Raw genomic sequence first — 22592 nt, 5'->3', positions numbered from 1 at the left:
TATTCATACATATAACCACCAATGTCTTTCAAACTCCACATATTCAGCTTTTATTATATCGTTGTGAAGATGAGCATGAAGTAGTGTTCTCTGGAAGTTTTACAGCATTCAATTATGTTTTAATATATATATATACACATCTATAATGACCAGAATTATAACTGTAAATGTAGCAAAAGTGTATAAAATACTGCCATATGTGTTGGTTAACAGAGATCTGAATACGTGGTGATCATGCGGAGCAAAGCAAACCAGAAACCTAAACTTTTAATGAGCAAAGTAATACTGAAACCGCCTCAGTCTGGTCATCTCACAAGACCCTCCAAATGTATATTTGGCATCATTATGGCTTACACTTCCTCGCAGTTCCTTTAACACTTTTCCAGCTGCTGTTTAGATAAGTCTATTACCCAAGTCTGTCAGTAATTCCAGCCACTTTGTTATTTAACCACTCAAACCACTTTCAGCATAAAAGACTTGATCATCTTTTTGGGCCAACAGCAATTTTTTCTTTTTCTACAGAACGCAGTAAGAAAAATATCAGCTATACTAAGAATATATGGATACAGCTGAGTAAACGCAAACGAAACTGATAAAGTGCTAATGGACACCCAACCAAAACATGATACTTCTGTTGGTTTGTAAATATTTTCAGTACTAGTAAGAGGAAAACAAAACAAAAATTAAGGTTCAAAACATTTTGTGGTAACAGTTCTGAATGGTGATTAAAAAATATATATAACGATGGAGCTGAAAGATTCTGAGCTCTAAATGGGCTTTCTGTGTTTTTTTTTGTTGTTTTTTTTTACTATTTAAAAGAATATAAACTTATCACTGAAATCTGTTTTTTTTTTTTTTTCTTTTAAAGATTACAAGAGAATGAGTAACATACAGTTTTCCATACAGGCCCTGATCTGAGAGGGAGAAAAAGGCTTTCTTGTTAGAGAAACTCTTTTTCAGCCCAACATACCAGCAGTATACTCAAACTACAAATACATTCAGGACAAACAGACAAGAAGTTACAGTAAACGGATTATTGAGGATATTTTATGATTGTAGAAAAAAACATTTTTTCATTGTTTTGGATAAAGACTTTGCTTTACACAATGTTAAGAGGGACAACACTTTAATTCGCATGATGCTGGTAAAATGTTTTCAAAAATACTGGGATGTGCTCAATCAGCAGCGTCCTGAAATTGAGTGATTCTAATGCTGACTGTGTGATTTCCAGTTTGGAGTATACCGCCGGCCTTTAGGTCCTTTCTTCAACTACGAGCTATACAACATTCATATGATTGCAGTCCTCCTTTAGCACTCCAGGCCTACAGATGGAGTGGTCAGTCACGAGTATTTTTTTTTACATTTTCTACTGATTTCCCCCGCCCATCCTCCCATTTGTATTTTCATTTTTTGTACAGTTTGTTGAATGTTACTTCAATCAAGAGGCTGAGGGTCAGCTATGGGCATGGTGTGCAGAACTTCGTCAAGAAGCTGCAGAGCTCGGTGTAGATGGATTTCGATCCAGCAGGGGGTCTCCTTGATGCTTTGCCGCGGGTAGTCGGGCCCCCAGCCTTTCACGAAGCTCATGCGCAGAATACACAGCCTGCGTAGGTCGTCCACACCGATTCCCGCCGCCGCAGACAAACCTGAGTGGACAGAGCAGACGGCTTCATCACTGTGAGGCAGAACGGCGCACAAACTCACTTCTCCGCTTGGACCAAGCTACGGCTTCGACGTGCATTTTGACAAAGTTGAAGAGTTTTTGTGTGTGGCGTGAGAATGTTAAAAAATTTATTTATATACATTTACTGAAACTGGCATCAGTAAAAACCTTAAGGAGTGAGAATGTTAAAATGGTCAAACAAATGGCTGTTTCTACTCTGAAAAAAACGTCTACAATTTACAATTACAATTTTCATCCATTCCTGCAGCTTTAGCAAATAACTCAGACGATCAAAAAGTGTTAAAAGAAAACGAGTAAATAAAAGAAGATGTTTATTGCTTGTTCACTTTTACACAGCCAAAAGTATAAGGATTTATATCGGCTGTTGGCCATAACAGCAGCATTAATATCCTATATCAGCCCAAATTTTTATATCGGTGCATCTGTAACAAATACTCAGGAAATGTAAGTAAACGTCTGATTTTGAAGACATAAAAAAAATCCTTTCCATTATTTTGTCATATATCAAATGGAAATAGAAACATGAGAAGTTTGGTCTGATTCAACTTCAAACAGTAAGAGACAAAAAAATTAAAAAAGGTGGATTTGTCTTTTATTCTGTGTATGCAAACTTCTGGTTCCAACTAGTGTGATTATGTGTTCTAGTTTATGTGGATGCTTCAAATTAAGATATCCAAAACTTGTGATAAGTCATAATATCTGCCTTTAATAAAACACCTGACACTAACCCCTTAAAACAGGGGTCCCCAAACTTTTTCCTGTGAGGGCCATATAACTTGTCCCTTCTCTGCTGGGGGCAGGAGTCAGTTTGTAACAGAAAAATGTGACGATTGCAGGTTTGCCTAAATGTAAAAATATATTATTTTCCAGAAAGCACAATCAAATAACCCTCTCTGGGTTCTTCACAGAAAAAATCCAGGAAGGATTATAGTCCATATTTTCACAACTATGAGCCGCACCGGACTATAAGCCACAACCCCAAAGTTTGTTTTTTATTTAACCAGTAAACATACGTAAGCCGCAGATATCTCTGCCACTCCAGGTTTTCCACAGCGATGCAGCAGCAGCAGAGGGGGGCGGACAGGAAATATTTGAGTCATAATAGGTCAATTGAATATCACATTTATTAAGGTTGAAAAAGAAAAAGTTACCAAGATTAGATTTAACAGAACTAATTACGGTAGTTTCTGAACGGAAACTGTAACAGTCAAAGTGCTGATCCTTTGTGTTGCTACTAAAGCAGTGCTTTAGCATGTACTAAAGCAGTGGTCCCAACCTGTTTATTACCGCGGACCGGTGGGGAGAGGGGGCGGGGAGATGAACCGTCAGATAGGGCTTCTGCATGTTGGTATTCCCACTAAATACTGAACATTCCCTATTTGGGTTGTCTTGGCCCTTTTATCGCAGCCTGTGGGGTTTTCCCTGACTGGGAACGAGAATACAAACTGCTGAATGTGACAGGTAGCCAATCAGAAAGCGCGGTGACGTCAGAACAGAGGGGAATCCCAAACAGCTGACATATCGCGCAACTGAGAGTCCGGTAGATATCGGAGATGATATGTGGAAATGTTTATTATTAAATCTAAAGGTCATTATTATGTTTATTCAGTTAAAAATGTTAACTATGAAAAAACATTTTCACCTCCAAATCATAGTGTAGCAAATAGAGCGGCTGCTTACCGTCATCTTTTTTCCACCGCCTTTTCTTTTTATTATGTCTTTTATCTCTTAAAATGACTCCACAAACCATCACTACTGTTTCTACATCGCCATCTATGTTTGGTTACTCTAAATTCCCGCTATGTTGGGAGTTTTACTGGATTATCCTCTGGAATCGGGATGTTCGTGACTGGAATCGGTTCGTGTTGCTCCTGCCTTGGACACACGAACCGATCGAACCTGAACTTTTATCAGTTCTGTGGTCACAGAGGTTTGGAGAATAGGCCGACAATTCTAAATCTTTCCGTCTAAACCAGACTTAAGGCTCACAAGCTCTACTCATCTCCTCTCGACCACTGCCCAAACGCTCTGACTCTGGTTGCTATGGTAACGTTTATATATCCCTTCAAAATAACAGAAGCGCCACAACAACGAACATTTTACTTTCGTGAAAATTTTAACTCACGATAATGACTAACGGAGCCCTGAGCTTGTTTCTCTGCAAAACAAGTGATGAGAGACAATAACACCTGAAGTGTTGCTTATATCCACAGCCTGCTTGGTCTCTATGTGGCGAAGCAGTTTGAAGCTTCATTGCCTCATTAGCAGCTGATCGCCGCATGTTACGCAGAGCGGCTTGTAATGTGGGACTCACCTACCGGTCCGGGATAAATCCATTCTCCTGTCTCTTCTCTGGGCCTTTTCCCCTTTGAAAAAGAAACTTTCCAAAGACATCTGATCTGTTTCTTACTCATTTTGCTGCTTTTGGCTCAATGTTGGCGTGCAAGTAACCAGACTTCCAATGATTCATTTCCTGCTAAAGAGCCCCCTGGTGGTGGAAGAAAAATCCACATATAAACGGCCTATATTCCAGAAAATGCGGTAAATGAAAAAAAATCTGAATGCTTTCTGGTGTTGTTCAGGGGGCCGGACCAAATGTGGAGGCGGGCCGGATCCGGCCCGTGGGCCGTAGTTTGGGGACCCCTGCCTTAAAGCCTAAAATGTCTACTCCTTTATTCTGTCTGGTTTTTCCCCTCTCCTGCGCTAGAATTCACTTGGTCGCAGTGCTATGAGAAAGGCCCTGGTATTGCTTAAGGCTCAACCCCCCACAGGCGGGGATAATGACAAGCAATCATAGCAATACACTTGCTGGAGGCCAAGTGCAGCATTAGGAGCACTCACTGATGGCAGGGGCGATGCCTCCCACTGAGCCCGGCCCCGGGATGTTCCCAGCCACGGCTGCCGCCTGAGCTGCAGCTGCTGCCTGCGCCGTCGCCGCCTGCTGCTGCATCTGCCTGTGGCACTGGCGCAGGTCGAACACCTGTCAACATTCAGAGACGCAACATCTGTCTGAGCAAAGCGGTTCTCAATAAAACAGGGAGGAAAAGATGAACCTGCAACATGAAAAGTCAAACTCTAAGCTGTAATTTTTCTACATTAATTATCTATTAGGATTGATGAAGCAAACAATTGTGCAGCTCTATGTTGAAGGTCCAACCTTTTCAAGAAACAAATTTCTAGTTGATGCTAAACTCAAGGTTGTGTAAAATAAAGCTGAGGCGCTCCTCTCTCACCTTGATGTAAGCACTGGGGTAGATTTTATGAACGGCGTCGCCCGGGGCGCGCCCGGCTTCTCGATCCAGATAGTAGCTCTGAACGAACACTGCGTGATCGCTCAAACAGCGCACCCACACGTCGCCTTCACCTTTGCATTCCAGCTGCACACCTTTGCCGATGTGAAGCCTAAAGATACAAAGAACTTAACATCTTAGCCGCCGCGCAAAATCACTGTTTTATAACAAACTACATCAAAAATAATCTTGTCCCATTTGCTCTTGCCTTGCTCTCTCAATGTTCTCTGTCCTGTGGACATTGCTCAGCTGGCCGAGGCAGAAGCGATCCCCTCCCGACGGATCCACGTAACCGTCCACGGTGACTATCGGACATGTGGACGGCACCTTGAACGTCTCGCCAACCTGGACGTCCATCTCAAAGTACGCAATGGAACACCAGTACTCTGGAGCTGCAACGAAAGAAATCTTAACGTCAGCTGTTTTTGCACTTCTGGTATTTCAATTGCCTCTGACTTTATACTCACCTGGGTGGTTGGATATAGGGGGTTGGAATGCAATTTCATTGGTAACGGGCCCTGGGGGACATAAAGAAACATAAATTAGGAACAGCTATCCATCAGTAACAAACTTGATGTAGAGAGACTGATTCTAAATACACAACTGGCTCTGCTTCATTACAGCAAAAATACTGAAAAATCATGAATCTAAAACCCATTAAAAATACCAACTGAAAGTATAGTTATTTAAGAAAATGTTAATAATCAAATTAAATGCGGTAATGTTGCTGTATTTGATTAAGGAGCCCCTATGTGAAAGCTTCTAGTCAAACACATTCATGTCTGTCTGAAATAACATCAAGACACAACTGACCTACAGCTTATCTAATCAACCCAGATTGTAACTTAAATGACATTTTTACTTTAAAAGGAGAAGCAGATGATAGTAGTCGTCGTCTAATCTGATTAAAAACCTTTCGCAAAGCTTGTTCTGCATTATCTGAAAGATCATCTTACTGCAGTCTCCGCACTGCTTTAACTGCTGCTACTCTTCAAGCCATTGACATCACATTTGATTTTAATGCATTTGTTGCATGAAGAGCATTCAGTTCATACTTATGTCTTAAAACTGCAGCAGAATTAAAGATTTTTTTTTTTCGGTCCATCTTTTTCCCCATCCACTCACAGTAATGGCCCGTGTGAGGCATCGGGGGGTGATGCTGCAGGTGCCCATTCTGGTGTTGTGGCACCGCTGGGGGGAAGCTGCTGTTTCTGCTCCAGTTCGGAGTGGGATCTGCAAGCACATAAAATAAGACACTAGTGTTGGCAAGTAACTTGCATAGAGATGCAAACAGAACACTCGAATCGAGCGAACCCAGAGAAAACCCTTTATTTTAAAATGGAGACGTTTGTATTCTTCTCGCTTTCGTCAACATCTTTAATGCAGCAGTCAGTGTGATGTTAGCTTAGAAAATCAGGAAGAACTTCTAGTTGACAGATAAAAAAAAAGAAACACCTGATATTTACACACACTATAAAAATACACTCAGTCTCTGACATTCCTACATAAAGTAAGACAATCTGTAAATAATTACTTTCAAAATGTCTAAAAAAAAAAAACTAAAAAAAACGTGGAAATCCCCAGGTGAAAATGTCATAGCTGTGTAAGCTTCTGATTGGCTCATTCAGAACATGTGGAAATGAGCCACACTTCAAACACAAAGCTTATTTTGTGCAACCTGGAAAAAAGTTTCAGGTCTGCCTATCCAAACAAGTTGAACACCATGGGACTGTCCAGCATTCATCAAGTCAGGAAGGAGACGGGCATCATTTAAATATATGCGCATATTAATGCATCAACAAAAGAAAAGAAAACAACTAACTGCTGACTGAAGCTGGTTAGACAGAAACATCCACTGTGAATTGTAGATGTTCGTGATGACTTTTGTTAAAACTGGAGGGAAAAGAGAGACACCAACTGAAGAATGGAGGTTAAAGCGTCGCTTTGCTGCAAGATGGACTGAACTACCACAGCAAAAAACTGATGGCATCATAAACAGAGGACATTATGTGGAAATACTGAAGCAGCATTTCAGCCAGGAAGTCAAGTTTGGGCATCAATGTGTCTTCCAAATGGACGGCGACCTTAAGTGCATCACGAAATGAATTCCAAAGGGGCTCAAGGTGAACAAAATCAGGGATTTAGAGAGACGTTCAAAGTAATCCAAACCGCTTTGAAATTTCACTTGTTTTTTTGGGGGGGGGGGTTTCAAACTGGGATCACCGTCACTGCTAAAAGTAACATACTACCTACTCATTACTACTTCATACAGCCTTAAAAAGAAAAAAAATTCACCGAAAACTTTGTTGTCTCAGTGCTTTAGATTCCTACCAAAACATTTGCAGATTCTCAGTGACACAAAGTGAGTACGTTCCAGATCTATTTATTTATATATTTGTATACAATTTTGACCATCTCTCAAGATTTAAAATATTGTGATTTTACACTCATCTCTGTTGTAATTTACTTTCATTTCGGAAAAGGACCTCAAGATCGTGCGCTTGTTGATTTGCAATAAACTAATAAATATAAAGTTGTTGTTTTTTTTTTTAAACTGACTATCATCTAAAATCTGTTTCATTTCTCACTTGAAGGTCCAGCACTAATGGTGGAGAAAGCAGAAGAGGAAGCTCCAGTGCTGCCCTCCGATGGGGGCAGCAGAGGGTTGTTGCTGAACGTATCCGGGGGGACGGGCCTCGACGGAGGGTGCTGGATTGTCTGCAGGTGGCTTTCAGAGCTGGAGTGCGACTGCTGGTTTTCATAATCAAACTCGTCTTTCACTATAAGAGGACCTGGCAGAAAACGACAGACATGATTAAGACTGATGAACGTTTGCAATGTCGCTGAGGAGGAAAAGGAAAGCTCTGTACCTGAATTTGAAAGGGTCAATGTTGATAAGTCTGTAAACACATTAATAAAAAAATAAATAAATAAATAAACATGTGAATCTGTTTAAAATTACTCGTTTTAAATTAAATTCTTACTTATAAGCGTACAATATCTGTTCTGACGCATGTTAATCCATGTAAAAATACACTGTAATTTCTTAGTGCATCATTCTAAATTTATTGGCAAGTTGAACAGCAACTATATGACCAAAACTGATGAACATGTGATCCAAACTTACCAATTCCTGGAGAAACAACCCTCTCGTAGTGGTACGGGTTGACACAGACGCTGTCGCATTTCAGGTCAAATGCGTACTGGCAGTACTTCACGTGTTTTAGCTCATTCTTGTGGAGGTCCGGCCATCGCCACAGTCTGGCATAGACGACATGGGGGAAACCTTTACGCCCTGCAACCTGCAGAACACAGAGGAGTTTCAAATACGATGTAAATGAACAGCATCGAGTGACGCCTGCAAAGGAGGCACTAGAATAGCGGTTCTCAACGTGGGCGGTACCGCCCCCCAGGGGGCGTTCAGAGGATGGCAGGGGGCGCTGGTGGACATTTTTACAAAAGGGGGGCGCTGGGATGCCTTTGGGGGGCGTTTGGTCGAAGGTAAACTTTACACCTAAAATGCACAACAATACCAGTTTAGACTTTGAGCAACTTGGTAAAACTGTATTGTGTAACATTAAATCATGCTTGGCTGCAGCTGTATCGATGGCAGCTCTTCTTCTATTCAATGTTTCTTAGCTTCATGGCTCCGCTCCGCATCAGATCAGCGTTACACCGGCTGATGACGCTGCTGTAAATCACTTTGTCTGGTATTTATGTAGCTACATATGTTTTGGCAGTTCTGTGATCATGTCAAAGCAGCAATTTATATTAAAAAGTGTTTTATTTCCGTTTGAAAGCTGCCCGCTTCCATGGAAGGACAACAGAAAATCGCTCTTATAAACATATAATTACTAAAATCACGATGCCCTCACTTTGTATCTCTCCGAAAAATGAACCCATTTAAATAAAGAAATCCCTCCATGGGTGATACCACGATAGAGAGCGTTCATTTTATAGCGTTAACACCGGTGCTGTAAGTGGTCCGACATGAAACGGGGGTGATAGAACAACGGTACCACAGCACTTTTAAATTTCAATAATCAGAATGCAGAAATTGTTTCCGTTGTTTTAAAAGGTTTATGTCGGTCTGCCTTTTCCCCATCGATATGTTTCTCAACCGCCCTCCAGCTTAGGGAGTTAAAAAAAACACAAAAAAAACGCAGTGCACATTGTGCAAAACTCTGAAACATGAGAAGCGGGACATGAAACGGAGCGACGAACTAGATGTGAATTATGGCATAAAAACAGAGAATCCGACGCTGAACAGTGAAAAATCAACACATGATGTGAAACACATGACGATTAGGCGGCGCAGCAGGTGATGAGTGAAGATTACTGATGGTCAATAAACGATCATATAAATTTAGCAACAGGACAGAAACTAAAGTGGACATAGCAATAAACCGAGAGAGGATAATACTAATCAAATGAAACTAAATGGAAATGAATGAAGAACAAAATGCAAGAATAAACTAATAAACTAAAGTAAATACAGAGGAATAAACTGGTATGGCAAGACCTTTCGAGCAATAATTAATACAGAGGACTGTATGGCAAGAATAAACAGACACTATTTCCAGATAAAAGGTAAAATAGTATTGTTGAAGTGCCATGGGCAGGGGCGCAACTACACATTATTCAGGTGGATGCGAAAACATAAATCGGCGCCCCCCCACGAAGGAGCATAGAAACATACGCTCGCCTCCCCCCCAAACCCCCTCCTCCAGACGCCGATACGTTTAGGCAAAACTCGCTACATTTACCCCGTTATGTGCGTGAGGCGAAAGAGCGTAAGGCGCTGAAGTGTACGGGAAAACATAATCGGTGCGCCGATTCAAAACATCTACAATAATGATGGTAACATTAATAATAAAATTATTGTTAGTGCAAAGTAGCCTACACATTTTTTGGTGGGGGGCGGTGAGGGACCTGGATAAAGGCTAGGGGGGTGCTGGCCCGAAAAAGGTTGAGAAACACTGCACTAGAATTTACCTGTAAGCGTCCGTCCAAAGTTCGCTGTATGGTTACGCATTTGCTAGGATGAGCCCCGTTTGTGGTGATGGCAGTAATTAGAGAATCCAGCTCATCCTTCTTCTCCTTCAGCTTCTTGACAAGACTCTCAATGGCCCGCTTTGCAAAGCTTTCACTTTCCCCTCCCTGCCGGTGGCACATGAGGCTGTGCACGATGCTCAGGCAAGCGTCGTTGCTTGTAGGAGTGTTTGTGATTGACATCTTGCTTTGTAGTTTTCAGGACTGGGTGGGCTTTCCAGCTGTGTCTTTTATGTTTTTTTGTTGTTGTTGTTGTTGTAGTGACAATGAGAAATTATTCCTCTAACCAAAGCAGCCCACGTTTAGCCACCTAAAACAAAGAAAGAAAACAAGAGCAAAGCCAAAATTTTAAAGCAAAATATTTTTTTTGAAAAATGTACATGCTCAACACATCAGCAATTTACGTGTTTTTTTGAATGTTTTATTTTTTTTTTAACTTATATTAAGATAATAGTGACAAAAAAGTTACACTTATCTTTAAAACAATTAACTACATTTAAATATAAAGTAAATCTCAATTTTTATTTTTTTTTTACTGAATGGAGTAGAACTGCATGTACAACACAATGATAGTTTCCAGTTTTTCTTACATGGCATGCATCTAATATTATCTCACATATTCACGTTTACATTAATTCTGTGTAACGAAATATGGTCCTGATTTCTCAGAACCTCAAGCTACATCTTTATGAGGCCTAAATGTATTCTAAGTACCTACAAAAAATAATCTAAGGTTCAAAAAGGACTTAAATGGGGACAAAATAAAAACACCTTAAGATATTGTGTCAGAAATAGTTGAATAAAACCTAGAGCATAGAACATTTTAAGCTTAAATTTATTCTTTTTAAAGACTAATAACTTAAAAGCTACAACAAGTGTTTAATTAGGAAAACGTTGTACATAATCCTGGAATACAAGAGTTAGCTCTTTTCAGAGAACATGGACGCATGGATATACTAGGGCTGTACAGCAAATACAAGCTCTCTATTAACGTATAAATAATTATTAAACACAAAAGCTAAACTTAGTAAATGTTATATAAATTAAAAGTGGCAACCCCCGTACCACCACGTTAGTCATACGGGGATCCTCACTGGTTCACAAAAATGAACACCTTACCTGAACCAGCTGACAAATTAACAGATTTATGAAATGATGAAAATTACTAGCAGAAATTCAGCAGTTATGATTTTAAACAAACAATATTAAGACAACTTTGCTAGTGCTAGCCAAGGTGGCTAATCTAAGAAACACAATAACGAAAAGTAAGGGGGGGGGGGATAAAGCTTACTTCCGAGTTTGTCTTGAATCATCCTGGTGTACCGGTATAATTTATGATTATATGTTCGGATAAACAAACACTTTTACAAAATAAGCAACAGCAACACAATACGGGGTTAGCTAGCGTGGCTAAGCTAAGTAGCTCTGTTAGCGATGGCTGCTATTTAGCTAACAAATAAAACAATATATTTAATAAATGGAAGCAGTTGAAAACGAATCTGTTTACTTACAGTAATTCTCAGAAAAGCAGCGTAGATCCACTCGTAGAAGATGGAGTCAACAAAGCTTTGGCTACCTAAAACCTGACTGGCTATCTTACGTTTTGGTTATTGTTGCTAGCTTGCTAACAGACCAACTTGACGCTGACGAACCTTCCTTTCTGTTGTTCCCGAAATCCAGCATCTCACGATGTCAGACGACCACTAACCAGTCTTCTCCGCACACGTTCACCTAATCAACCTACAACACTTCATTGAAATTCAACCAGGATTTTTATGCCAACCGAATATAGCTGAATGCCTTATTGGCCACGAAAATAAACAAAATCTCTCCTCCACCCACCACGCTCTGACTGAGCCGTGACAGGCGTGGCGCTGCGGTGCAGCTCGCTTCGCTATGCGTTATGAATGCTACTACACAGGTAGGGTAATCACGCTGAGTTTATGTTAATTATATTTCTATTATAGAACAAAATAACGTTTTATGAAATTCACAATAAATCACGGATCTGTGATTGTCATAAAATCTGCTCTTTTATTGTTTTGATCATACTGCGCATGTGCGAATATGTGGGATTCAGAGATACCACTCTGAACATTTTCTATTGTTCTCCATGTTTATATAGCACAAATTTTCACTATGGGATCATCGTGAAAACACAGTTTTTCTACAGTATGAAAAGATAACAGTGCCTTATGAACCTGTGCAGAGCCATGTTACCAAAGTTAAAACCCTCTCTCAACTTGGTTTAACCAAGTTAAATACTATCCTTGTAAAATGCTGTATGAAATACAATGTGTAACAAATCGTTACACAAAGAACTGATTTGGTTCTTTATGTAATCAACTATATTTAATTCACACAGGGTTATGAATCAGACACACACCGTTAATATTAGTAAATGTCTCCCAGGGAAACCACAAGCTTTTCTTAGATGTCAACAACATCTCAGCATATTCTTTTTAATATGTAATCACTCCCCCTTGAACTGGTAGAGTTTATTTAAATTGGTTGGTGTCCAGCCATCAAACTAGCTCAAAGACTTAGCTAAATAAGGAATTGTAAACTCCCTATTTAGGAGTTTATTGTAAGAAAACCTAAAATCTATATTTTTTAAAAATATTGCTTTATTATTTCCACAAATATGTTCTTGCTTTTCTTTAGTTGTATCCACTCTATTTATTTATTAGGTACACTTAGTTAGTACCGGGTTGGACCTGGTCTTTAGTGATCTTGTGCAAATTGTAGCCTCAGTTCTCTGTTTTAGGTGAAAGGAGTGGCATCCTGTGTGGTTTCCTGCAGCAGTAACCCATCTGCTTCAGGGTTCTATGTTTGCCTTTCTATAATCTCAAACTAGTCTCCGTGTTCTTCTTTAACCTTTCACATCAAAGAGGTTTTTATTTTTATAGCTCATTTGTTATTTTCTCTTTTTCAGGCTATTCTCTCTCATACCAATCACACAAATGGGAGTGAAAACCACAGAAGACCAGTAATTTGATTCTTTCAGGACCAACAACCATGCTGTGTTCAAAGTAACTTAAATTTGATCCCTTTTCTTTCCCATTCTGATGCTAAATTTCAACTTCACCACGTCCAGATGCCTTTGTGCATTGAGTGGCTGCCATTTGATTAGCTTATTCACTATTTTGGTTTGACAATTGAGGAGCTTTACCTAAAAAGCTTCATACAGGTGAGCGTAGACTTTGTGCTGATAGTTGCAGATCAGCCTGTTTCGCTGCCTGGATTTCTGCCCTGCATATTTTGCTGCTATAAATTCATATGCTGAGTTAAGATCCTCCACCATGGACAGATCTTGAGGGTTGTTCCTGCTACCTACTTCCAACTGTTAACAGCAAAAGCTAGGTGATGATGTGGAGCGAATATTTCTTTTTCCATTTGTACCGTTGCCGTGGCTTTGTTAAGAGTATAAGCATGCCATTGTCAGAAAAGGGAAATGGGAGGGTTCCGAGTCACAACCTGATGTCGTGATTGTCAATAGGACATGTTGGTCCGGGAGACCAGGAATCTGACACCACCTTCTCACAAATACTGCCACTTGGAGTGGCGTCTCACCCTGAGTGATGGCCTACAAGACTCCAGGCTCTGACACCTCTTTATCAATATGGCATGGAAGCGGACCGAGAGTGGCCCGCCAGGCATGTGGCTGTGGAAGGATGGGGATTAAGGTTGTTAGATGGAAGCGATGCGATAACCTGACATTGACATGGTGTGCACGAAACAGGAAACTGAATATGTTTGTTTTTATTTTAGTAAGCACAATGCTATTCACACCTGTGTGTGAAACAAAACCGAGATGTGAATTGTTTCTACAAAGAAAGATTTCATAGAAGCTGAAAGTCATATTGGATAGGACAAGTAATTACTTTTTATTTTTTCTTTTTTTTTTAAAAGATGCCCTCCACGACACTTTGAAAAAGCCTTCTGTGACCCAAAATAAGAAAAACATGTTTTCTACAATTTTGGCAAGCATCTCGGAGAAAGAATATTACATTTGTCTACCTATCTCAGATGTTCCAAGATTCCCCTGGAAAACCTCATAATTTACAGTTTTGTAGTAAATGCATAATTTTCTTAAGCATCTTGGCAGGGTGACGTTTTTTCATGTTTGTCATTTTCTTTTCATCGCTTTACTTTTTCTGGTGTATATTACAATAAAAGTTCTTTTCATTTACGAGTCAGATTTCACCTCTCTTGCAGGAGATGAAATCAGAGTTGTACTACTTTTGACCTTATTCGCTATGAATATGACAAAGCTTTCTTTTTTTACCTAAAATTGCTGATCTGAAATTATAACACCAAAAAATCTAAACCTGCTTGTTTCCCACTTTTATTCATTATGCAGTGCCTTACAAAATGATCCATACCTGTTAAACTTATTCATATTTTGTCACTCTAGAGCCAGAATAATTATTTTATTTTATTGGGATTTTTATTTTACAGTCCTATGCAAAGTAACACACAATTGTGAAGTAGAATTTTTTTTTTTTTAAGTTGCAAAACTGTGAATCAGATGTGTATTCTGAGTCAATACTTTTCAGAACCCTTTGGTACTGTAGTCTTTTGGGGTATATCTCCAAAATGTTTGCACATTTTGGCTAAAATATTTACAGATTTTTCTTTTTAAAATAATATTGGCAATGCACAATTAATAGCTGTCCTTCTGACATTAAAACTAGAGTAATCATAGGCCACTTGACTAAAAATCCCAATGTACTGGATACACTAAAATTCATAGTTCCAATGTGACAAAATGAGAAAAAGTTAAATGGTTTTAAGATATTTTGAAAGGCATTATATTACTGTATAAATATGGCAATCCATTGCAGTATATAACAATAAACTGAAGTGCTTTAAAAACATGATAAAAGGCAAAAATGCTTATGGAGCTGTGGTAGGCTAACACGAAACACTTTGCTGCATCAGTTCAAAGTGTTTCTGTTCTAAATTAACAAACATCAGGGGTTTGCCTTTATACAGCTGTAACTTTCCATCAAGTTTTCATCCCTGATTTTACAATTAGTCCACTGTATGAAATCTCTGATTCTCTAGAGACAAGCACACAAGCATGATAAAATAGATTGATAGATTTTGATCTTCAACTAAAAGTCTGTTTTTCCCTGTGACGTTATCTGCAGCCGCATTCTGCCACCACCATCCCCTCATACTTGTGGTTGAAGGTAACCACTCCGTTATCGTGATAAAGGAGGGAGATTGGCTCCAGCTTTGTGGGAACGCAGCAGGCAGCAGATGCTCGTTCGGGGCGCCTGAGGCTCAGCCGAGTCTGCACTATGGCATGCCTGGTGGGAGAAACCTCTGAGGTCATGGGCGGGCTGCACACGCCGTTGCACTTGTACGCTTCATACCCCAAAGGCTGGATAACCCACGAGTCCCAGCCGATGTCTTTAAAATCCACAAAAAGGGGCGATCGCCTGCATGACTCAGTGTTGGCGCTGCGGCGGATTCGAGGAGGCGTGTCGTAGATAAGATTGGACCGCACCTCCAGGGCAGACTGGTCATTCAGCTCATCCTGTTCCGGGTGGTCAGCGTTGGGATTTGCACGGTCATGAAGAGATTTCTGGCTCGTTATCACGTTATCAGGAAGGTCATTCTCATGCTTAATCATCTGACTCAGCTCTTGTCTGTCTTCTTTGTGATCTCTGCTCTGGTCATCTGAGAACACAATTATCACTGGATTGTGTTGCCCCTCCACTCTCCTGTCAATATCAACCTGTGACACACTTTTGCCCCTTCCTGTTGCTCCTCTCGTGGCCCCTTCCTCGTCTGCCCCCAGGTTCTCAATGTGAACCTCCAGCCTATGAGTTGCGCACCCTGACTTCTGCCAAAGTGTCACCACATGAGTGAGGTCAAATGACACCCAGCTATTATCTTTGGCATGGATATGCTTTGTCACCAGTTCCTCCAAATCCTTCATCGCCTCCACCTCCACTTTATCCCTCTCTCTCCCTTCTTTCCCCACCTCTTTTGTCCAAACAACACCATCATGTACCTTGTAGATTGTCACCTTGCATCTGAAGCCGACATGTGGTCTTTGGACCTTCCGCACAAGCAGTCGAAGCTCAGCCATTGTAATTTGTTCATAGTGTGGCATGGAGATATTGAATAGGAGGGGATGTATCCATACTCCAGTGACTCTTATACTTCGGGGGGAAGAATCTGAAATCAAAATACCACAAGAAGTATCTCAATGTTGTCTGTATGGGTTTACCCAAGTAAGCTAGCATTAATTTGTTGAATTTTCACAAAAAGATGGTTTTGTTGGACATGCTACATGCTATACTTAGAGCACCTTCCTTTGATTTCGGTAACTCAGACTGTTCCATCATATCCAAGACACAATCTCAAACATGATCTTATTTTATCTAATTTACCTAAATACATTTAGATCAATTTGTTGAAAGAAGTTTGTACCTTCATTCTTGAAACTGCGCACAATGTCGGCAGACGGCATTGCAGTGCGGTCATTGGCAAATCGGTTGTAGAGCTCCAGCATGTACTCTGGAAGTGGCTCTTTCTGGGCTGTAAGAGTCCAAGGCTGGGACCTTAGCCTGGTGAGGTTCAGTGTTGACAGAAACTGGCTCAAAAAGTCCTGTGCACTGTGGAGAGGACTGTTGATCACATCCATGCCGACGGATGTCCTGTGGTAAGTCTCTGCAGACTTGATTGGACTGCTGCGGCTCAAGCCAGTTAACGCCGCAATCACAATATTTAGGAACCGAAGGTTTGAGAAAACCAAAGTGGTCATTCTTGAGCAGCTGAAAAGTTTAAATCCAAAGACAGACAAGCATTTGATGAGAAAATGTGGATCTCTTGGAGACTTTCCTTCATTAAAGGACAGCAGGTTGCTGAAAACAGCTTTGCACCGGTTTATCTTGAAGTTTGGTCGTGAGGGCAGGGCAGGGCTGCTCTGCTGACATGTTTGGAGATGTCGCTAAGGCCCTGCTCTGCCCTCCTCTTTCTCACCACACCAGGGACTTATGACCATCCATACACTCATTTGATTCTAACCCCAACTTACAGGCATTTTTGATTAGAATCACTGAGCTGACTTTCAATTCAAACTACGAGCCACCCTAAAACTGCAAATCCTCTGCTTGGATTTAATTAAGAATTTAATTTGGTCTACAAACCATGACACAGTCTCTTATAAACAAACTTGTAAAGCTTGTAGAGTTTTGTTGTTTCTCTGTATTTTCCTCCAAAGTGCATTTTGGAAGAAATCTACAAGCACATTTAGATCCCCATAAATTCTAATTTATCCTGCTGCTAATAAAAACTTGAACCCAAATGTGTTGATTTAAGCCTTTAGGCTTGAATATATACATCTAAGCAAGATGGAGCCACAGCAGCATAATGCTACTACTACCATGCTTTATGTTTGGCATAGTTATAAACTTACAATTCTTACAATGACTTCCCCAAATATTCTCCTGGTTATTAAATACATAAATCTTTTCTGCATAAATAATGCCTTGTCAATGGGAAAAGAAAGAGCAGATTTTGGAGAGGGGACTTTTTTTCTTCAGCACCAGGATTGGTTTCAAAAAAGCAGAACTAGAAAAGCAGCAGTAGTATCGCTGTGGGTATTTGGTGTTTATTCCAAATGAGATGGTTTCATAAAAATAAATGGGGAACTATTCATATCCATGGTATCAGGTTCTTGCTGCGACTTTTATTATGTTTTTTGTTGGGGGGGGGTTATCGCAACATACACAACAGGGGAAAAAAATCTAATTTACTCAAAAATGACAATGAGAGGGCAACAAAGCGCAACTAAACTGGTAGAAGAACATTAACTGGTCTTGAAATGCAATCAAAGAAGCAACCTCAAGAATGAAATTTCCATTGCAAATGTTTTGGGTAGAGTGTCACTTTATGCTGCGATGGTAAGAGTAAACAGGAGATCTCACAAAGGGGCGATTTATAAACACACAGTAAAGAGGCTGAGATGGGGGTGTTAAAGAATGAGAAAGGTAAAAAATAAAAAAAAATAAGGTGAGATTAAACATAAAATTATTTGGCTGATAATCTGCTTGGTGTATCATCCTGAGTTCAAATGTTTTAAAAAAAATGGTAACATAATTATTAGATGTTAAATGTTTTCCTTATGACCAGAGCAAGCAATTAAGGCAAGACATGACATGTTTAAGGGGATCCTCCTCACTCACAGTTCAAAATGGATCGAGCAGATGACTTAGAGCCAGTTTCTAAATGTGACTGATGAGTGTCTAACTTCTGGAAAAATACTTACTCTATAAAACACTTGTATTAATTTGTTTGTTTATGGGTATTTTCAGAGGTAAAATCTTTGATTTTTGCACATATGTATGAGTTGAAAAACAGGACAAATACAAAACTTAAATTTATGCACATTTATTGACTTGCATTCACGAATTTAGATGTCTACGCATGCATTTTTAATTGACAGTAGTCTTACCTTATACATAAAGCCTTGTGTTTCCATAGCAACTAAAGCAAACAAGAACCTGTCACAGGTTGTTTGACATCATCATGTTATCCATGTTCTCATCAATGATGTCATAAAGGTTCAAAAGATTATTATTATCATTTGGAATACAAGAATTCTCAGTTTGCTTTTCAACTTCGTTGGAGGTACAACACTTTTACATCACGAACGGCGATTTTAGAAAGGATTTCAATTTCAGAAAAAATGTTTCTGACTATTGGTTGGGGCCTTGGTTATCTGGCCACCAAGGGTCTTGAAAAATTGCTTGGAGAGAATATTGGACAAGAAGAAGAAGATGATGACACCAACACATCTGATGAGAGTTTTGAGAATGGCATTGACAAAAAATCCGAAGAGTACAAGAGGTGGAAATACTTTGGTTTTGAGGAACTTATTCCTCAAGAACCTGAGGAAGAGCCTGTTTCTGAAGAGGAAAGCAGCGTGAACGCTACCTCAGAAGTTGTCAGGACCACTTCAGGGGTCTTGACTGATTTGACAGTAAAGACTCCTGAAGATACTGTTTCTTTGAATAGCGACAGTTTTTTTGATCATGTTTTGGAGCTCCTCTGGGAAACTGACTCTGGGGACACAGACACAGATGATAGTGGAAGTGTCGATGTTTCCCTGGAACAAATGGACCTGGACCAGGCTGTTGATGCGAGCTGTGACAGCAAAGAAAATTATGCAGATAATTTTTCTGGCATGGAAGCTGAAGAAATGGATGTTTCCAAGAAGAAAGTCCATTTTGAAAACTCACATGCTGAGAATGTTGTGGAACATTTGGAAGTCTTTTCTGAGAGTTTTCTTCCAAAAATATGGTCTTCTGAAGAAGAATATGCAGAAGACGACATTGAGTTCTCAGAGAATTTTGACAGGAGGGATTTTTCCAGTCAGTCTCTGAGCACAACTCCTCCGACAAATTTGTCACATTTTGATAAAGTTTCTGTGTGTTCTACTTCAGTAGAAACTCTTTTGGAAAAAAGTTCAAAACTTGACGTTCAAACTGGGCCACAACATTTTGACGGCATTGATGCGAAAGAAATGGATATTTCTTTTATGGAAGGTCATTCTGACAGCGGAAATGCCAGAAAAGGGAGGTTGCAAGTTTCCAAGTGGTTTCGCCAGATAGGGACTAGGTTGGCTAAACTCCGACCAAGGAGAAAGAGCTAACTATTCTCTTTCAAGGCGAAGAAAATTTTGAGGAGCTTATTAATGACCTGATTTCACCTCTGGAAGAACTTCAAACACAGTTTGGAGGAGGTGGATGGAACATGACCTGCACAGAGTCGTTCCCCAACTCCATTGTCAATGCGGCTTATTGGAGTTGTGGCCACAAGGTTTCCAGTGCCTGTTTTGGTGTGCTTCAAGGGTGGACTATGACACCCTGGAAGCAGCTTAGGGGTACTGGCAGTCAAAGTGTCATGCAGCTCGGGTGGTCGCTAAGGCAAAATCTTGAGTGTGGGAGAAGTTCACAGAGGCCATGGAGAACCTTGGATCAGGCAGAGTAATTCAAAGACCTCTTCAATCCCACCATCACATCTTCCACTGAGGAAACGAAACATGGGGAGTTTGGATCAGGCTTTGCTGAGTTGACCATGGTGAGAGGCGCAGAGAAGGAGTGGGCATCCTTTTTGCCTTCCATCTTGATGCCTGTATGTTGGAATTTACTCCAGTGAAGAGGGTAGCTTCCTTCCACCTACTTGTAGGGGGATGGGTTCTGACTGTTGTCTTTACTTATGTGACAAGCAGCAGTTCAGATTGGCCACCTTTTTTGAAGTTTTTGGAGGGGTGCTGGAGAGTGTCCCTCCTAGAGACTTCTTTGTTCTGTTGGGGGATTTCAATGCTCACATGGGCAATTACAGTAAGACCTGGAAGCTTGTGGTTGAGAGGATTGGCCACCCTGATCTAAACCTGAGTAGTGTACTGTTATTGGACTTCTGTGCTCATCATGGACTGTCCATAATGTACACCTTGTTCAAGAATAAGGGTGTCCATATGTGCTTGTAGCACCAGGACACCCTGCATGTCTTGGACTCTTGGGTGAAGACAGGGGCAGAGCTGTCCACTGACCACTCCCTGGTGGTAAGTTGACTTTGATGATGGGGAAGGATGGCAGTCCGACCAGAAAAGCCCAAAAGTGTTGTGAGGATCCTGGCAGAGTCACCTGTGAAACAGAGTTTCAAATTTCACCTCTGGAAGAAGTTCAGACACATTTCGGAGAAAATGGATGGAACATGGCCCGCACAGAGTCATTCCCCAACTCCATTGTCAATGCAGCTTATTGGAGTTATGGCGACAAGGTTTCAGGTGCCTGTTTTGGGGACAACCCTAGAATCAGCTAATGGGCACCAGAAGGGACAGATGCTGTCAACCCAAAGATGGAGACCTATCTGAACATTTTGGCCTGGGACACCCTGGAAGCAGTTTGTGGGTACTGGCAGGCCAAATGGCATGCAGCTCGGGTGGTCGCTAAGGCAAAATCTTGGGTGTGGGAGAAGTACATAGAAGCCATCGAGAACTTTGGATTGGGCAGAGTAGTTCGAAGACCTCCTCAGTCCCACCATCACATCTTCCACTGAGAAAAGGAAACTTGGGGACTTTGGATCAGGTTCTGCTAAGATGACTATGGTGAGAGGCGCAGAGAAGGAGTGTGCATCCTTTTTGCCTCCCGACTTGGTGCCTCTATGTTGGGATTCACTCCAGTGAAGAGGGTAGCTTCCTTCCACTTACTTGTAGGGGGACGGGTTCTGACTGTTGTCTTTACTTATGTGATAAGTAGCAGTTCAGATTGGCCACCTTTTTGGAAGTTGTTGGAGGGGTGCTGGAGAATGTCCCTCCTAGAGACTTCTTCGTTCTGCTGGGGGATTTCAATGCTCACATGGGCAATTACAGTGAGACCTGTAGGCTTGTGGTTGAGAGGATCGGCCACCCTGATCTAAACCTGAGTAGTGTACTGTTATGGGACTTCTGTGCTCATCATGGATTGTCCATAATGTACACCTTGTTCAAGCATAAGGGTGTCCATATGTGCTGGTAGCACCAGGACACCATTTCTATGGTAGACTTTGTTGTTTTCCCATCTAATCTGTGGCTGCATGTCTTGGACTGTTGGGTGAAGACAGGGGAAGAGCTGTCCACTGAACGAATGGTCAGTGGAGTGACCGAATGGTCAGTGGATAGCTCTGCCCATGTCTTCACCCAACAGTCCAAGACATGCAGCCACAGATTAGACAGGAAAACAACAAAGTCTACCATAGAAATGTGGCCAGGGTGTCCTGGTGCTACAAGACATATGGATACCCTTATGCTTGAACAAGGTGTACATTATGGACTATACATAATGAGTACAGAAGTCCAATAACAGTACACTACTCAGGTTTAGATCAGGGTGGCCGATCCTCTCAACCACAAGCCTCCAGGACTCACTCTAATTGCCCATGTGAGCACTGAAATCCCCCAACAGAACAAAGAAGTCTCTAGGAGGGACATTCTCCAGCACCCCTCCAACAACTTCCAAAAAGGTGGCCAATCTGAACTGCTGCTTGTCACATAAGTACAGACAACAGTCAGAACCCGTTCCACTACAAGAAGAGTGGAAGGAAGCTACCCCCTTCACCGGAGTTGTTCCCAACATACAGGCACCAAGATGGGAGGCAAAAACGATGCCCACTCCTTCTCTGCGCCTCTCACCATGGTCAACTCAGCAGAGCCTGATCCAAAGTCCCCAGGTTTCGCTTCCTCAGTGGAAGATGTGATTGTGGGATTGAGGAGGTCTTCGAACTACTCTGCCCGATCCAAGGTTCTCCATGGCCTCTGTGAACCTCTTCCACACCCAAGTTTTTGCCTTAGCGACCACCCGGGTACTCAGATTACCCACCCTTTTTGGAGTCCTTGGAGGGGGTACTGGAGGGTTCTGTGGTGTTCTGTTGTTGGACTTCTGTGCTCATCATGGATTGTCCTTAACAAACACCATGTTCAGGTATAAGGGTGTCCATATGTGCACTTGTCACCAGGACACCCTAGGCCACAGTTCGGTGATCAACTTTGTCATCATTTCATC

The 22592-nt window shown here is 41.1% G+C and overlaps 3 protein-coding genes across 5 annotated transcripts in view; 1 reads left to right on the top strand and 2 right to left on the bottom strand.

The window, feature by feature from the left end:
- rfx3 (regulatory factor X, 3 (influences HLA class II expression)) overlaps positions 1–7659 on the top strand; it is a 29074-nt gene extending 21415 nt beyond the window's left edge. The window contains exon 18 of the mRNA XM_081614041.1: positions 7569–7659. Coding sequence (XP_081470167.1) covers positions 7569–7580 — 12 coding nt within the window. The 3' untranslated portion in view covers positions 7581–7659. The remainder of the gene's footprint in view (positions 1–7568) is intronic.
- Positions 27–11925, bottom strand: smad4a (SMAD family member 4a). Of its 3 annotated transcripts, XM_008424257.3 has the most exons (11): positions 11538–11923; positions 9970–10336; positions 8102–8276; positions 7845–7874; positions 7563–7766; positions 6100–6207; positions 5442–5492; positions 5183–5366; positions 4918–5086; positions 4526–4664; positions 27–1646 (listed from the first exon to the last, which is right to left on the bottom strand). In XM_008424257.3, the coding sequence occupies exons 2-11, from the start codon at positions 10207–10209 to the stop codon at positions 1435–1437; spliced, it is 1512 nt and encodes a 503-aa protein (XP_008422479.1). In that variant the 5' UTR covers positions 10210–10336; positions 11538–11923; the 3' UTR covers positions 27–1434. The 3 variants fall into 3 exon arrangements, with proteins under 3 accessions (XP_008422479.1, XP_081470168.1, XP_008422482.1); XM_081614042.1 differs by having other exon boundaries at positions 7563–7874; positions 11538–11925; XM_008424260.3 differs by lacking the exon at positions 7845–7874 and having other exon boundaries at positions 11538–11924.
- Positions 11926–14070: 2145 nt separating this feature from the next.
- On the bottom strand, positions 14071–22085 carry LOC103473776 (bone morphogenetic protein 10-like). The gene is made up of 2 exons (XM_008424264.3): positions 16477–22085; positions 14071–16221 (listed from the first exon to the last, which is right to left on the bottom strand). Exons 1-2 carry the CDS (start codon positions 16808–16810, stop codon positions 15173–15175), a joined length of 1383 nt encoding a protein of 460 aa, XP_008422486.1. The 5' UTR covers positions 16811–22085; the 3' UTR covers positions 14071–15172.
- Positions 22086–22592: the final 507 nt, after the last annotated feature.

Source organism: Poecilia reticulata, chromosome 12, assembly GCF_904066995.2.
Source record: "Poecilia reticulata chromosome 12, P_reticulata-male-v2, whole genome shotgun sequence".
NCBI classification, from domain to species: domain Eukaryota; kingdom Metazoa; phylum Chordata; class Actinopteri; order Cyprinodontiformes; family Poeciliidae; genus Poecilia; species Poecilia reticulata.
Note: the sequence above shows the minus strand (reverse complement) of the source record. Positions and strands in the feature narration are given on the sequence as shown.